The following is an 18,421-nucleotide window of genomic DNA, read 5'->3' as shown; positions in this document are numbered from 1 at the left end:
GTTTTTGTGTAAACTATGCTGTTGGTGTTGTTTCATAGCCTTTTGCTTTTGTGTAGGTATTTGCTAGATTTCGACAAGAGCTTGTGATATTGCTTTAAAGTAGGCTGCTTGGCAATGGCGAGCTGTCTAACACGGTCCACTATGTGGTGCACCCCTCTGCTTTAAGCTTAAAGTGTTTATAAAGTGTTTTAAAAACGCCAGAGATTTAAGTGGCATCAAAATGAGACACCAAATTCCATGTTGTTATTCGATGTCGTTACTACCATCTGCCTCGGCGCCGGTTACAAATTAGGACCAGGTTTAGGTGCCCAACCCTACTCCAATGGCGGAGGAATAATAATAAGAAAACATAGAAACACAATGGGTGCCTTCTCAGTTTCGCTGATTGGCCCCCAATAAAGGTTGATTACCAAAGAGGCTTTTACATGGTGGTCAGTCACCTTTCGTGTAGACTTTCTTTGGGGCTTGTTTGATGACTGTCTGGTGGAGTTGGTTGATCTGAAAATGCATGTGCATGAGGAAATACAACAGCATTGTTGTCCCTCTTGTTTTCCCTTTCCGTATTAGTGCTTGCGGAAAGATGCTGAGTCCCGGAGGCGAGATCTACACATTCGTACATATGCCGTCATCCCATTAAGTGAGGAGTGTGGCCTTATTGAGTGGGTAAACAATACAGCCGGTCTGCGTCACATCCTCATGGACCTCTATAAAGAAAGAGGTAAATACTTTCTCAGTGACCAACCCAGGCATTATGAAGAGTGTAATCTAACTGAAATAACTTTTACTTTACAGTGGAATTTGTCTGTATGCATATGTGTTTCAGGCAGCTGGCATTCAGCTTTCAGGAATTCATGATGCTGGGAATCAACTAGCTTAAAATGTTTGCACTGCATTATAAAGAAAATAGGATTTTTGATTCAAACTTTATTTGCTTGCAATTGTTGACCTGTCCTCTTAGGTCTTTACATGACTGGAAAGCAGATCAGAAAGTATATTCTACCCAAGACGGCATCCTTTCAAGAGAAGTACAAGTTGTTCAAAGAGGTGTTGTGCGCGTCCCATCCTCCAGTTTTCCATGAGTGGTTTTTGAGAACATTTCCTGATCCAACCTCCTGGTAGAGCTTTTCTTTTGTTCTCTAATGGCCTGTGTGTTTTTTTGTTCTTGCAACACATCATTATTATTTGGAAATAGTTCAATGTCTGCTTGCCCCTTGCTGTAAATTTATAGTAGCAGTAGTTTACAGTTATGCGCAGATAACAATGTTACATTCCTTGTGCTATTGGTTGGGGACTTCCTACAGCCGATCAACAAACAAGCCCAATTATTTCACTCCATGAAATTCCAGCCAGTTTTACAGGGGGAGGGGGATGTCGATTTTGTTCAGGCTCTTTTTTTTGTCAAACTTCACAAGCCCACAGCGCAAGAACTAAACTATGTAGGAGGCTCAAATTTTGCATGCTGGTACATAAATAGGAATAGTATGTAGCAAAATCGTCACGTTTGGTCTGAATAATCCTGCATGGTCATAGCTGTCCCTCAAAGTTGATACAAATTTTATTGGAGTTTTTGGCTGGGCTCTGTTTAAGCCTTCAGAAGACATATTTGTACTCAACATAGGCTCTTGGATTTATTTTCCTTACTGAGATAAGTAGAAACACTCTCACAAAAAACAATGAACAGAAAATAAATTCCTTCAGGGTCTGAACAGCAGACCTTAGAAGTCTAAAAAATCATTTTGGTTCTCATTTTCAGAGCACCTAAACACCTTGTGGGAATATACAAAGATTTTTAAATATTTTTTTCTTTATTCTCCATGATATTTTCTTTTTAAAAACACCAATTTCACTTGTCTTATGCAAATCTTTCTTTTTCACTTTCCACCCTGAACATGGGCAAAATGCACCATTGACATCAATATGTTTTGTATAGAGCTACCACAGGTTACTCTATACAACCACAGGTGGCAGTGTGGTGACTCTATATAAAACATATTGATGTCAATGGGAATGAAAATTATAACCAAAATGATTTTTCAGACTTGTGAGGTCTGCTGTTCAGACCCTGAAGGGATTTATTTTCTGTTCATTGCTTTTTGTGAGAGTGTTTCTACTTATCTCAGTAAGGAAAATAAATCAAGAGCCTATGTTGAGTACAAATATGTCTTCTGAAGGCTTAAACAGAGCCCAGCCAAAAAAAATTTTTATATGAACATTGAGGGACAGCTATGACCATGCAGGATTATCCAGACCAAACGTGACGATTTTGCTACATACTATTCCTATTTATGTACCAGCATGCAAAATTTGAGCCTCCTACATGGTTTAGTTCTTGCGCTGTGGGCTTGTGAACTTTGACAAAAAAAAGAGGCCGGACAAAATCGACACCCCCCTCCCCCTGTAAAACTGGCTGTATCTTGGAAAGTATTGATCTTACATAAGAGTAATTTTACAGTGTGTCTCCTGAGTAACATAGGTACACCTGGTAATTTTTTCAGAATTTTTTGAGACCTAAGTGCGTGGACCCTGGTTGAACTGACGTGGAATGACCCATAAGACTTTAAAGCATAATTGCTGTGCATGGTTACAGGTATAATAGCAGATCAGCGTATAGCCGCTCCATTGCTGTGATGTCCATGGTGGGCTACATTCTTGGGCTAGGAGATCGTCATGGAGAAAACATATTGTTTGATTCTCTGACTGGTGAATGTGTCCATGTGGATTTCAACTGCCTCTTCAACAAGGTTTGTACATGTATGCATTTATGAATGGTTGGATGTTGCGTTAATAAGCAGTTGAACAGTTCAACACACAAGTATAGCTAATCAGCCAAAAAATGGCAGCAACTAAATGTATTTTAACAAGTAGACATGGCCAAGATGATCTGCTGAAGTTCAAACTAAGCATCAGAATGAGGTAGCCTGGAAAATCCAGACCCTGGTAATCTAGAAAGATTAAGAGTCTGGCCACGAACAATGAAATGGCCCAACTCGAGGGGCGGCACCAAGCATGCATTTGAAAATCTCACTGCACACAATTGGAAAACAGTAGACCAATGTTTACTCTGAATGATTCCGGACTTCGACGCAATTGGATAACACTACGACCAATGTTTACTGACCTCCAACGTTGCAGCGCTGTCGTCATCTGTTTAGTTTGCCTCTGGCCCGCCTATATCAGATACACCGATGTGATTGGTTCCCCGCGATGCAAGGGGCAAAAGTAACGTGCATCATTATTCATTGCCAGAGTCTCTTGCAGACACAATTCAAATTGAGAATGAGGGAGAAAGGTGATTTAAGTGACATTGAATGTGGCCAGGTTGTTCGTGCCAGGCAGGCTGGTTTGGGTGTTTCAGAATCTACTGATCTGCTGATCTACCGGGATTTCCATGCACAACTAAGGCTGCATGATTCTGGATAAAATAAGAATCATTTTATTTTTTGCTTAGAATTAAAATCACGGTTCTCTTACGATTTTATGCTAGGGGTTCAAGATTGTGAAATTCTGGATCAATTCCGATGTTAAACTCTTTGCAGACTGTACGGAACATTCCATTTTTTCATACTTGATGCCCTTGTGGCACAAAAAGGCTTGTGTGGTTATGTTACATGACAGAGATACAATATAACCACTATTGTAATCAGGATCACCCCGTTAAAATTGTATAAAATAGTTTGTGGAGAACACTCAATATTTTTTTTTTATATATATCTTCATTATTATTATTATTATCAACATTTTGGGGGCAGCCTGTTCGAACCCTGACCAGTAGGAACGGCTGAAGATCCCTTGAGCAAGGCACCTACTGTAACCCCTCACTGCTCCCCAAGCGCCGCTGTTGTTGCAGGCAGCTCACTGCGCCGGGATTAGTGTGTGCTTCACCTCACTGTGTGTTCATTGTGTGCTGAGTGTGTTTCACTAATTCACGGATTGGGATAAATGCAGAGACCAAATTTCCCTCACGGGATCAAAAGAGTATATGTACTTATACTTATACTTCAAAATTAAATCCCAAAAACTAAAATATCAGTTTGTCAAGATGTCAAATTTTTTTCTCCCCAATTTCTGTTGATAGAGAAAAACCTAGAATGTATGAGATTCACAATTGTGTCCTCTACTCATTGAAAAAAACTTAATCAATGTGTCACCTTTTGTTCAAAAGTTATGATAAATGTACTAATACCTACACATTACAAGTAGAATAGAATAAAGTAGAATGTTTTTAACTCCCCGATTTGACATCTGACCCAAAAATACACAGATATATTAGCCTGGGTTTTCCCATGCTGCCTTAGGCGTGCGATTTTATTCACGCTGCTAGGCAGCCTGGATTCCATGGACTTCGTTTTCACCTCAACGAAGGAACCAATCACAGAACGGAGGGGGGACAGCAAGACTATGACGACACACCGAAGCGGTTATGAGCTACGTACAGACGCATTTGATAGACATTCGTAGCGCCCAATAAACGGCTCTGGGGATTCCTAAACCACGTTTCAAATACGAGAAAATGAATGTGCGTTAGCCAGGCTACAGATATATAATGGTCATGTAGCAAAAATAAGATGTTTTAACCATCTAAGCATAATGCATAGCTAAATATGGGATGTCTCTGAAGAGGCAAAATCAATTGTGGGGAGGAAAGAGAAAAGCTGAAGTACAGACAAGCCGACGATGACTTCTCTGTGTACTTCATTCTACTATGAAAAAAACAAGAATAAAGAGACACTGACACGTGTTAGGTTTACAAAATGAAACAAATGTTTTTCATTTTATTTATAAATGTCAAACAATTTCATTAAATAACCAGGAACAACAACTTCAGGTAAATAACACACTGCAAAAAACAGCTCATCTAATAAAATCTAACCAAGATCTAGATTGATCTTATATCCAGATTCAAAAATCTAGTTGGTATTGTTTTCAGTATAAAGAGACCTACCTAGCGCTTTCTTGTAAAATTTGATTTATTTTAAGAAGTCTCATCCTAAAAACAAGCACATTTGTCTGCCAGTGCGTTGAGTAAATTTGTCTTGATACGACTCCTTAAAATAATAATAATAATATGTTTTATTTATATAGCACCTTTCTCAGACTCAAGGTCACTTTACAAAGTCAACACAAACAGAGTAAGACGACAACAAAAACAGACAGTAAAAAAAAAGGCCATTTGCGATGAGTCTAAGTGTTGGCGGAAGGTGAAAAATGTTCCTGAAACAGAAAGGTCTTGAGGTGAGCTTTGAAGAAAGGAAAGGAGGGACGGTCAGGGAGGAATTGAGGGAGGGAATTCCAGCTTAGGGGCCATGGCGCTGAAAGACCTGCCACCTAGGGTAGAGTCTGGTGCGGGGGACAGAGAGGAGATTTTGGTTAGAGGATCTGAGGGAGCGGGAAGGAGTGTAAGAGGTCAGTGGCCGTATTCACAAAGCCTTTTATCTTACCACTAGGAGTACTCCTAAATCGCACTAAAAGATTTTAGCTAGGAGTTTTCTCTTAAAAGTTATTCACAAAGCCTTTCAGACCTACTCTTAGTAAGGAAAAATGACAACTCCTAAACTAAGAGTGAGTCTTCGTTGCTATGGATGACGTCATTACTCATGCACGAGCTTGACTAAAGTGACCACCTTGATTGGCTGATGATTGTAACGCGGGAATGATTCCAAACACCTCCCTTACGATGATGAGTGACAGGTGACAGGTCTGAGAATGCGTGCGCTACACAAGTAGTGCGAAGGACAGAAGATGATGAATAACTGAATAAAAAGGCCTAGCCTAAATGAATAAAGAGTAAGGCAAAACAAATAGCCTAGAAACATAGGCCTACGGATTGATGCAGTATCATTGCAACATTATTAAATTAATCTGTCACCATATGCCTACGTTTGCAAAGAGGAGAACATTTTAATTTGATTCACAATGAAATGTTACATTTAATTTACATGTTAACAATGAGTAGTTTTGGTTGTTGTTGGTGGCGTTATTGCTTCCCTTATGAATGCAAAATTGTTCCCTCGCGATTGGAAGCTCCTGTTGCCGCATACGCATTTCAAAACATCGCGACGTGAAATGCCGCAAAAAGCTGTTTGTGAATAGGTCTTAGTGAGTTAGGAGTCCTCTTGACTTCTTTTAAGCTGTCCCAGACTTATGTGCTACTTTTAGGTCTAAAATGCTTTGTGAATTACTTTTAGTGGAGTCCTAAAGTTAGGAGTGACACGCCCATTATTTTTAGCAGGGCTTGAAAACGAAATTATTTTTCAAACGTTCCGTTCCGAACGGTTCAGGTAGGCCTATGTTTAACGTTTTCGTTCTTGCATGCGTTCCGCCACCAACATATCGGTCCTGAACCGGATCGGAACGCAAAATATTGTTCGTTCTTAAAGTTCCGGCAGTGTTTGGCGGGCCTATCAAGTCTATTTTTGTGGACTTTACCTTAGAATAGACATACTCATTATTTCTCCTTGATTTAGCCTATACCGTAGCTATGCCCAAAAATAATAAATCACAGGCGGCATCCAAAAACATTCAGATGGGCTATCCATCCCATAGCCTACAGACTTACTGTAGGCTTAATCTATGCCTATAAATAATTTCTTATCAAAAATATTTCTGGATACGTGCTAAACTCCTTACCTGGTTGTAGCCTAAGTTTTATCCATATGGAGATCTTCAAAGGCTTGCGCTATAATTCCAACCCTGTTTATACGAACATTTCAAATCCCGACTTTAAAACGACAAGGCGTGGACAGGCAAAATAGGCTATTAAGCATAGGCTACAAACAATTTCCAAATCAGTTTCAGTAGCCTACGCTACGAGCTGGCCTAAGATCCGAAGTGGCAGACGGATAGGTTACATTACAACAGCAAGACAAAATATACACATTTGGACCAAAGGTCCATTTATTAGTTTTTTTTTTTTTCAAACTGCAGAAATCAAATTATTAGGCTGTTATATAGAGAACGAAAAAAAACGTTATTAACCGGTTTTGTGGATTTCAGAATAACGTTTCTGTTCCGGAACAGTTGAAGACCATTTGTTTTCGTTTCCGTTTCCGCTCCTCGTAAAAATCCGTAAAATTCCGTTTGTTTTCGGTTTTCGTTTTCGTTCCTTGAACCGGTTCGGAGCCCTGATTTTTAGGAGTTGCTCCTAAATTCGCCACTTAGGAGCTACTTTTAGCCTTAAAATTCTTTGTGAATATGGCCCCAGAAGGTCAGGTAAGTCAAGGTTCGTCATCCCCCGTCAGCTACCCGTCAGGGGAAATTGTTTTTTTTGGGGTGGGGTCATGTTTCATACACTCTTTGTAACACTGCATTTCGGTCGTTGCTTTTACCTTACCATAACAGATACGCATGCCAGTTATGTATCCACCACCTCCAAAACTCTAAAGCTGCTGTCAGAGGACACAAGTTTCCTATTGTGTATCAACAACACTCAATAACAGTTTATATGATGTGTTAATCACAATATTTCTTCCCTAACCATTTGACAACAGCTAGTTGTGAAGTAGGCTATTCAACTACCCAGCTTGCTTGCGAGACTCTTTGGCTGCGCATTGTGCACCTGCTTCCTTATTTGGGTTTTAGGTTGCCAGATTTTATGACAAAAAAGGTTTAAATCGAAAGTAAGGGATTGTGTATTTCATAGAGATGACCTTGAAATACGGGAGAAACCCGGGACAAACAGGTGTGTTGGCAGGTATGAACACTATCTCAAACGGTTAGCAGGTTATTCATCCATGCACACCCCTATATTAAACGATGAAAGTCACCTATTACTCTTTTAGACAATACTAATTTCCGTCCTCTTTGAAATGGGGACAAAAAAGTGAGTTTGAATGTGTGAATGGGCATTTGAATATAGCTCCAAATTACCCGTGTAAGGAATTTAGCATCTTACAGTGTTTCCTCTATGTTTATTTTAGCATGGCAGCCCGCCACGGTTTAAATTAATACCGCCACAGTATCAGAATCAGGGCTTTTTAAATAATCCTGCTGACGTATCCTCCCCTGCTAGCTGACACTCACATTGCAATTTAACAATAAGTAGCCTAAAACTAGTCAGAGGTTATTATGGCCCATCCAGTTTCACTTCACATATTATATATTGTATTGATGTAGCCTATTTAAAACATTAACTTTCTTCTCAGTGTTTCCTCTTCATTTAGCGGTGCCACTGCTTCAGAATTAGGGGAGACGCACGCATGATATTGTCCAGACGCAAAGTAGGCTAAATGCCCTCCACTGGCTGCAGAAAATTGCAGTTTAACAATAAACAGCAATGCTAAACCGAGGTACCTGTCTAGTTTCATTCCATAAATATATTGTTTTTATAGACGTTAGTGGCATGCACTATCAAGAGCGGTGAAAAGGTGTAGCACAGGCTAAGGAAAACCCATTCATTTCTGGAGCTGATCGTATTGAAAGTATTCCCTCGCAACAACAGCAAAAATGAAACATGGAAAGGATGTCTCTGCAGAGACACCGCTGTTACATTAGATGCGCACTCAATCGCAATTCAACGTAGGAAAAAAGCAACAACTGGTAGTAACAAAGGTAAATTGGATTAAAGCAAAACATTTTGTATGCACTTGCGGTGATAGCCTACAGTGGGCATCGCTTTCAAATGGCCACGTCATTCGCGCATTACGAGGCGTGAAGCTGCGTGAAGCTTTAGTACCACTTTCAGCCACTGTGCGTCGCTCTGCCACTGTACATCACTCTGTCAGTAGCCTGACTGCCGCCCCCTCTGAAAAAGCAGGAGGCTACCAAACATAATTGTTACCGAGAGGAATCCCAGCCTACGAATTCAATAACAAAATAAATCATGCATAATTAAACATTACCTCGATTAAGGCTACTTGGGTATGGCTTAAGGCTTGACTACACGGTGGTAGCGAAAATCGAAATCTGCTATGTTATTGTCAGTGTTGGGGGCAATGCAACTACGCAAATCAAAACAGTGTCTTAATTTGCCCTACTTCTTGACTGCAATGTAGTCAATTGACTGCTTGACATGTCATTTTTTTTTTTCTGTACAATAAACAAATACATCTGCTTTATGTCGCAGAATTCATATTTGGCTGACTGCAGACGCGCCACTTCCCGTCCGATATTCCAAGATTAAGATAGTATGCTTTTTGTATAGGCTACTAAAAATTCGTTAAAACGAATAGCTATTTGCAATTTGACAAAACACTGGTCCTCATTTTGCGAATGCGAGGACGATATGAGCCTGTTGCATTTAGTTAGAGTCACGCATGTTTGAAAACCACTGGCTCATAGCCTAATCACAATAATTTAACACACGACAGTTGGATAGCCTACTTCATCATGTCCCCATGCCTACATTTTTGTGAGTAGCATAGAGATCGTTAAAAACAATAAAGTAGCCTATGTCTCTCCGTTCGGGACATCGAAAACTTATATTTTTAATAGGGTAGACTACTGTCGGAGATGCTGACTGGCAAAGGCTCGGGATAACACGTTATCTCCACTATCATCAGTCATGCCCCTTGATCAAAGTGGGGAATTAAATAAAAGTTTGAGAACCACTGGCTTAACAAGTTAGCCTACTTGCAGTCCAGAGCAATATTCTGATGATCGGCGATGATAACGGCAAATGTTTGTTTTCCAAAGTAAGAATTTCACTTGACCATGCACCTTCGACAATGAATAGCTCATTATACTTGTTACTGTTAAACGTAGGCCTAACTGGTATCATTACAAACATTATTCTGTGTCCTAAAACTGGCATATTTTATGGCAATGTGTCATGTAAATTCGTTGCAAAATCTAGAGAAATGTGTGAGGTGGTCAGCGGTGGACAATTGAGACACATTGGATTGTGTTATTAGCCTACTTGAACATTCCACACATATCCACAGCTGTGGTAGGCCTATCAGGGGCAGGAGGATTACTGTTAGCGCAGGCTTTATATAAAATTCTTCAACAGAAGGCCTCGAATGCAGGCTTGCCCTGTGGTTTGCGCAGCCTACAGTAAATAACAGACCCGCCACAATGTGCGGTATGATGCTTTTTTACGAGCAAGATGTTTTTGGTGCCCTACGCACACTGCATGTTCTTAAATAACAATGATCATCAGTAATATTCGACCATTAATTTGTGTAAATGGGCAACCGTGACCACCTTGATTGGCTGATGATTGTAACGCGGGCATGATTCCAAACACCTCCCTTACGATAATGAGTGACAGGTCTCAGAATGCGTGCGCTACACAAGGACGGAAGATGATGAATAACTGGGGCCGTAGGCTATTCAGAAAGGCTTTTATCTTACCACTAGGAGTAGGAATGATTCCAAACACCTCCCTTCCGATGATGAGTGACAGGTGACAGGTTGGAGAATGCGTGCGCTACACAAGTAGTGAGAAGGACGGAAGATGATTAATAACTGAATAAAAAGGCCTAGCCTAAATGAATAAAGAGTAAGGCAAAACAAATAGCCTAGTAGCCTAATGAAACATAGGCCTATGGATTGATGCAGTACCTTTGCAACATTATTAAATTAATCTGTCACCATATGCCTAGGCTACGTTTGCAAAGAGAACATTTTAATTTGATTCACAATGAAATGTTACATTTAATTTACATGTTAACAATGAGTAGTTTTGGTTGTTGTTGGTGGCGTTATTGCATTCCTTTTATGAATGCAAAATTGTTCCCTCGCGATTGGAAGCTCCTGTTGCCGCATAGCGCATTTCAAAACATCGCAGCGTAAAATGCCACAAAAAGCTGTTTATGAATAGGTCTTAGTGAGTTATGAGTCCTCTCGAATTCTTTTAAGCTGTCCCAGACTTTTAGGTGCTACTTTTAGGTCTAAAATGCTTCGTGAATTACTTTTTGTGAAAAAAATTAGGAGTCCTAAAGTTAGGAGTGACACGCCCATTATTTTTAGGAGTGGCTCCTAAATTCGCCAGTTAGGAGCTACTTTTAGCCTTAAAATTCTTTGTGAATACGGCCCCCCTGAATAAAAAGGCCTAGCCTAAATGAATCAATAATAAGGCAAAACAAATAGCCTTGTAGCCTAATGAAACATACGGATTGATGTAGTATCTTTGTAACATTATTAAATTATTCTGTTACTATGCCTATCTTTGCAAAAGAGAACATTTTAATTTGATGCACAATAATGTTACATTTAATTACATTTTGACAGTGATTAGCCTAGTTTTGGTTGTTGTTGGTGGCGTTATTGCATGTTAGTTATGCCTACAATGCAAAATTGCTTCCTCACTATTGAAAGCTGCATAGGATTTCAAAACACGGCAAAATGCTGCAGGTTTGTGAATAGGTCTGTGAGTGCTTTTAAGCTGTCAGAGGTGGGAAGGTTTGATTTGTTGGGGGGCAGGGCCGGATTAACTGGTCACAAATGTCTGATGGCCCCCCTTCCCCCCCAGCCAACGTGAATCGGGTGGTCAGTTAATAGGCTGAAGATTTTTCCTGCCATCTAAGGCAGCGGTCCCCAACCACCGGGCCGCGGCCCGTACATTCCCGGGCCGTAGCCTACGACATGAGTTTTTAAAAAATGCATGCAAACTAAACTCAATTTAATTCGCAATAATGTCACGTTTTTACATGGCATAGGCCTATATGCAGTTGTTTGATTGCACGCATGTTTGCATTTTGCAAGGTCTATTTTCTTACGTCTGTCCCGCCTTCAACACTTTACATATTGCCTTCAGCGCTGCGCAGCCTCAGGTCAGCTCACTTCACTTGATCAGTTCTTGGCGAACGGTAGTGTCACACGAAGCTAAACTGCTAGAATGAGCAACAAAAAACAAGCATCTTTAGCAGACACTGGCCAGGGTGTTTAAGTTGCGAGAGCCGCTGCAGAGATTTCTTACAGAAAAAAAGTCACCGTTAGCTGCACATTTTAGTGATGAGGACTGGGGGTCAAAACTCACTTACCTATGTGGCATATTCGGGTTGCTTAATGACCTCAACCTGTCACTCCAGGGGAGAATGACGACTGTCTTTAAACTGGCAGATAAAGTTGCTGCATTAAAGCCAAGCTTGATTTGTGGGGACGAATGGGGACGGGGTGTATTTGATATGTTCCAAACAGTAGTGGGGGTTTTGGGAGAGACTGAGGCAGGGCCCTTTCTCTTGCAGCTGGTGCGCGATCACCTTGTTGCGCTTTCAAATGAGTTTGAGCGTTAGGCTACTTCCCATCCTCCAAAGATCCACGGCAAACCAATGAGTGGGTCCGCAACCCATTTGTCAATATCCCGAATAGTCCTAACATGTCAGCGCAGGAGGAAGAGCAGTTGATCGAAATTGCAAATGACGGTGGTCTAGTGTGTATGAGGAAACCTTTTTGGATCAAAACCAAAGCAGAATATCCCGAGATCACCAAGTAGCTCGTTTGTTTACAACTAACATTCCATTTAATTAAACTGCTTTATAGGCTATGCCGAAATGGTTTTCAACATTTTGAATATTAGTGTCGGGTGAATTAAAATGTTCTCAAAGTAGCCTTATGGCTGAAAGCTGCTTGGGATCCCCCCCGTCAAGCAATATAACCATACAAACGCGCTTCCTGCACTCATTGTTTCAAAAGGAGTAATTTTGGCTTTGTCAGAACTGAAGAGCTGTGGACGGCACGGCACGGTATGCCCAATGAAAATAAATTAACGCAACGCAATGCAACACAACACAGACACCGCTTCTCTCGCGTCAGTCACTGACAGTAGCCTAATAAATGCATGGGGAAAAACACTTCCCCATGACAAAGACATCGTAAAACACTGAAAGTTAATATTTTGTCACTAGCAACATATTGGAACTCCCCCTACCGTCGGTCCCGTATTTCCACCGTCTTGCGTGTATGTGTCACTTATATCCATTTCTATACAAACCAAGACAGCGGACTCCTAAAGAGACGCAACCACCCACACCATAGGTGTATCTAAATTAGCTATGTACCAAAAATGACATTTTACCGTGACCTAAAGAGCTGTAAACAGTGTTGTAAGGCTGCGTGTAGCCTACACAACCGCTTGGAGCTCCAGTGGAATTTTAATTTCACGACAATGTGCCGTTAAGAACCAAACCAGATTTTGTTCAAATCTACACACCTATGGCTACTGAAAAATGTAAGGTTAATTTAGCAAATGTTATTTTGAAGTGTTAAAAAACATCGTTGTTTTAGAATTTCTGAACAAAAGTGGTGATAATTGGGGGTGTTACGATACATCTGTCCTTTGTCAAATGTGTTATGTTCCAAGTAGCCTATGCGTAATTCTGCTGCATAAAGTTGTATGTTTATGACATTCAAGTAAGGAAAACGATGATTTGAAGACATCTGTTTCGTTGGAAGGGCAAGGGGTAGCAACACAGAGACAGGCCCGATGGCAGGGTTGTTATGAGAGTATTAACATCTGGGATAGCCTATTCTACGGCAAGACAGCGGGGGGAAGTTAAAATACGTGATAAACACAGAAAAAGTTGGCATGCATTGTTTCGGCCCCCATGCACAGGGATTATTTGTCATATTATTAATCACATATGATTATTTGTGAAATTGTGCAAACAGGCGCAACACATTTGAAAAGGACTGGTAGCATGCAAGCTCACGAAAGATTGATTTAAGAACGTTATCACAGTGTGTGGCTGTGGCGCAAAGCAGCGCGGGCGGAAGACATGCGACAATTGGCAAGGGGAGGGTCATGTCTTTTTTAACAATTCTGTCGGAGGGTCATTGAACAATTTCTAGCAGGCAAGGGAGGGTCATGCAACTTTTGACTGAAGCACTCAAAATTCCTCCGGTGGCCCCTTCAATAAATAACGAACAGTCCCTAGATTGCTGCTGGGCTATATGTCTTGGTTCATGTCCGTTCACAATGCATTGCCGGTAGCCTATCTCGCGGTTGCATCCATTACAAACAAACATGCAATGTGAACGTCTGGGATTGGGAAGAGCACTAAATGCTCTACTGAATAAGCACGAAGTCAAACCTTTAAATGAAAAACACTCTTTAATAATCAAAAAAAATAAACCGCTAATGAAGTAAACTTGTGACCTTAAAAAATCGTTTATCGCCTGTAACTCCGTGATAACAGGACGTAACAGGAAGGCATTTGGCTGAGCAACAGAGGTTAATATGCTCTATATTTTGTCCAAATGATGTCTGTCTATCATCGTTGCACTCGGAGAAAACCAGAATGTTTAATTTGTCCTGCGTTTCTTCTACGGCTGCAAACGGGATTCACTCGCAGTTAACCAAATATTTCTTTATTAGGGCAGGGCAGGCATATTTCTGGCTATTAAATTATTTCTAAACCAGTCTGCTAAAGTCTGTAGTGAAGTCTGTGTAGGGTTTTCCAGGCTCCATTTCTTTTTACGAGACACCCTGCTCACTTGAACCATCTACCGGTTGTTTGGGTTGTTGCAGCGTCTCACTGGGAAAATACAAATTAAAGTCGCGTGATACCGCGTGATCCCACGCGCGGACCGCGAGTGAAGCTGGCCAAGTCGAAGCACTGCCCACTGTAGTAATGTGAATCGCGGACTATAGCCTAACAAAAGGAAGTAAAGGAGATTTGCACCAAATAAATGCAGTGTTGTGGGTTGAGTTTCTACAACATGTTGGCACAAAAAAATTATTTCTGTTATAAACGAAGTAAGCTAAGCGTTTTCTCTCCATTGTCAACGTGAACTACTGGTATGTTTAAGCAGTGACGTGGTTTAATGCATGGGGGGGGGTGGCCTGCCGCCACTGTTAAAAAAAAAAATCTAGAGGAAACACTGTCTTAACCAGTGATCTGTGTCATAGTGCCGTGAGGAAAGCAGTATTTTTTTTTTCTTTCATTTAAAAAAAAAAAAAAACATCTACTAAACCTAAATGTACTAAAACTAAATGTGTGGGGACTCATGCACATGTGAATTTATTAGGGAGAAACCTTTGATGTTCCAGAGGTAGTCCCATTCCGGCTCACTCAGAACATGGTGCATGCCATGGGGCCCATGGGTGTTGAAGGGCTTTTCAGACAAGCTTGTGAAGTCACCCTTCGTCTGATGAGGGATCAACGTGAACCATTAATGAGGTAAGTCCATTGACATAGCACAGCAGCATTGAAAAACTTGAAGCTTAAAGGCGTGACCCAATCAAAAAGGTGTGACCAACTGATTAAAATGTTACATTTTCCTCTGGCTTGGCACAGTGTCCTAAAGACATTCCTTCATGATCCCTTGGTCGAGTGGAGTAAGCCTGCAAAAGGTCTCTCGAAGACGCAGGTCAATGAGTCTGGAGAGATACTCAATGAAAAGGTATTGTTTTCTGGGTCAGGCTTCATCAGGCCTCATCTAGCTAACTAACAATTGTTCATAAGTTGGTTTCTTATTGGTTACTTTTATTAACTCCATTGTATATTTACATGACTGTGTTTGGTATCCTCCACAGGCCAAGACACATGTGCTGGACATTGAGCAGAGGCTTCAGGGGGTGATCAAGAATAGGAACAAAGTAATGGGTTTACCCTTATCCATTGAGGGGCATGTCCACTACCTCATCCAAGAAGCCACAGATGAGAATCGCCTGTGTCAGATGTATCTTGGCTGGGGACCTTACCTCTGACCATCTAAGCCTTAAAGTGGATTCAGTGGATATTGAAGACATTCCATCACGTCTCTGTGTTATAGTTTTACACAACAAATAACTTTGAATAAAATTGAGGATGATTTACTGTAGGAATTTGTGAATGCTTTCTGTCATCTATTGCCAGAGGTCAAGAAAGAAGCCTTGTTGTTCGTGAACGCTTACAACTCTCAAGCTATTTGATGAGTGGCTTTTTGAAAAATTGGCCAGCTAATTATGTTAATAATAATACATTTTATTTAAAGCGCCTTTCAAGTCACCCAAGGACACTGTATAATAAGATAAGGATATAGACATAAGTGTAGCATAAAAACATCAGACAGAGACAGTACAGTATACAAGAGAACATAGACATAAAAGCAACATATACAGGGACAGAACAAATAGACAGTACACTTAGTAAAACACACTACACATTCAGCAGGAGACAGACATTGCCAACAAAAGTAGAATAAAATAAAATAAAACAGTAATAGAGGAGCAAGTGGGATGGAGGAAGCAAGGTTATGAGTAGGAAGGAAAAGCAAGTGAAAAGGTGAGTTTTTAACATGGATTTAAAGGTGGACAGGGAAGTGCTTTGACGTAGTGCAAGTGGGAGGGAGTTCCAGAGTTTGGGGCCAGCCACGCTAAAGGCCCTGTCACCCATGGAACGGAGATGTGCAGTGGGGGTGGATAGGAGGTGGGCATCAGTGGAGCATAAGGTGCGGGTTGGTTGGTAAGGGGTCAGGAGGCTTGAAAGATAAGAGGGTGCAAGATTATGTTGTGCTTTGAAGACAAGAAGGATGATTTTGAACAGTGTAGTTGATGGAGGATGGGAGTGATATGTTGCCAGGGCCTGGTACGGGTGAGAACTCTTGCAGCGGAATTTTGTATGTATTGTAGCCTGTCTAATCTCTTTGCTGAGACACCAAAGAGCAGGGCATTACAGTAGTCAAGTCTGGAGGTTATGAAAGCATGAATGAGAGTCTCAGCAGTGGTGGGGTTAAGGGATGGGCAGAGTTTAGAAATGTTTTTGAGGTGGAAGAAGGCTGTTTTAGTGATGTATTTGATGTGAGAGTCAAAGGAAAGGGTAGAGTCAATGATGACACCAAGGTTTTTGACTTCCGAGGTAGTGGTGGTGAAGTAACCAGGGGTGGATAACTAATTGTTCCAGCTTTTTCCGTACATATCCATCGATGGTGTGGCAATGAGTATGGCTTCTGTCTTGTCATGGTTTAATTTGAGAAAGTTTTGTGACCTGCGTGAATAGTGCAGGGCGATATGTAGCAAAAAAAGGTGTTTGGAACATTTCATATAGATTTTTGCAAATTATGGTATTTCACTTCTTCAGACCCTATAGTTTGCAAAACTACCTGTTTCCAATTTTTTCCCGGACTGCACGGGTCCAAAATCCAAGATGGCGGATATATCACCAAAAATTGCAAATAATCGCCTTTTTAAACATTTTAAATGGATATATGTTAGGTTTTATCATTATATACATACATTTTCTAATAAAATTGAATGACTTAGGTAATAAATATGACCATGGGTGACATGAGATGTCATGATTATCAACCAGTGATGGGTGTAACCACCATTATGCTATTTATTGGCATACCCAGAAAAACACATTGACTGATTTAAAAGTTTCCTTCACATAATCTAATAATCATTTGAATTAAAGTAATGTTCTGCACTCACCCCAATAGATTAGAGTAGATTAGATTCAACTTTATTGTCATTGCAGAGTACAAGTATGAAGACAACAAAATGTGGTTTGCGTCTAACCAGAAGTGCAAAAAAGGAGAAAAGTGCAATGTGATATACAAAGTATAGACAGGTGGTGCATAGACAGGTCAAGAAATATAGTGCAGTGTAGACAGTAGTATACAGTTGATTTATATAAAGTAGAGACGTTTAGAGTAATATAAATATGTGCAGTGTATTAGCAGTTACCTTATAAGAGCAGAATAAATATGGCTATGTAATGTGAACAATGTATGAACAACATACATTGGGGGGGGGGGGTCTGCCTCCTTGTTGTCGCTGTCAAGGTTGCCATGGTCGTGGACACCTCAACAGGCACAGGCAAGGAGGCATTGGACAGGGGTGGGTGGGGGGGGGGCTTAGTTAGTTGGTTGTCACTGGGATGGAGAGCTAGACTTCAGCTGCAGGAAAGAAGCTTCCTCTGAACCTGCTGTGCGTCGCTTCGCTTGCCATGGATGGCCTCAATGGAGGGGAGTGATTAATGCGTTGGGCAGTTTTCACCACCCTCTGCAGTGCTTTTCGGTTGTGGGCAGAGCAGTTGCCATACCAAACTGTGACACAGTTGGTAAGGATACGCTTGATGGTGCAGGGGTAGAAGTTCACCAGGATCTGAGGAGGCTGGTGGACCTTCTTTAGCCTCCTCAGATAGAAGAGATGCTGGTAAGCCTTCTTCATCAGGGTAGAGGTGTTGAGGGTCCAAGAGATGTGGACACCCAGAAATCTGAAGCTGGTGATACACTCCACTTCAGTCCCATTGATGAGAATGGGTGTGTGTGCTAGCTTTAGACTTCCTGAAGTCCACAATGAGCTCTTTGGTTTTCAATAATTCTGTTAACAGGACTTGCAGGAAATTGTGGGAACATATGAATTTGTTGATTATATGCAAGCCTAATGCTGCCCACTACAGCTAAGTCTGCCTTCATCCATGAATTGTGACTGGTTTCAGAAACAGCATCCTCTGAACAATCTACAGAGAGTAGCTCAGTGCAATTAACACACACATTGGATAGCATCTTAATAGATGGCATGGCTGTTGTGCAGGAGATGGTTGTCAGGAAAAGT

At 41.0% G+C, this 18,421-nt stretch overlaps 1 protein-coding gene across 4 annotated transcripts in view; it reads left to right on the top strand.

Moving 5' to 3' along the window:
• The window catches only part of atr (ATR checkpoint kinase), a 197,147-nt gene extending 181,445 nt beyond the window's left edge, over nt 1-15,702 (top strand). For 3 of the 4 annotated variants that reach the window (XM_076293382.1, XM_076293381.1, XM_076293380.1), the window contains exons 42-47: nt 568-718; nt 959-1,115; nt 2,588-2,741; nt 14,908-15,059; nt 15,177-15,282; nt 15,416-15,702. In XM_076293382.1, the coding sequence (XP_076149497.1) occupies nt 568-718; nt 959-1,115; nt 2,588-2,741; nt 14,908-15,059; nt 15,177-15,282; nt 15,416-15,589 (894 nt within the window). In that variant the 3' untranslated portion in view covers nt 15,590-15,702. Of the gene's footprint in view, nt 1-567; nt 719-958; nt 1,116-2,587; nt 2,742-14,907; nt 15,060-15,176; nt 15,283-15,415 lie in introns of those variants that run through there. The other variant, XR_012988518.1, reaches the window with a different exon arrangement.
• Nucleotides 15,703-18,421: the final 2,719 nt, after the last annotated feature.

This window comes from Alosa pseudoharengus, unplaced genomic scaffold (assembly GCF_046254945.1).
Source record: "Alosa pseudoharengus isolate Yale_2024_CS ecotype anadromous, Long Island Sound unplaced genomic scaffold, YU_APseudo_1.1 YU_APseudo_1.1_scf_2, whole genome shotgun sequence".
NCBI classification, from domain to species: domain Eukaryota; kingdom Metazoa; phylum Chordata; class Actinopteri; order Clupeiformes; family Clupeidae; genus Alosa; species Alosa pseudoharengus.
The sequence above is the reverse complement of the archived record's forward strand: the minus strand, read 5'-3'. Positions and strand labels throughout refer to the sequence as shown.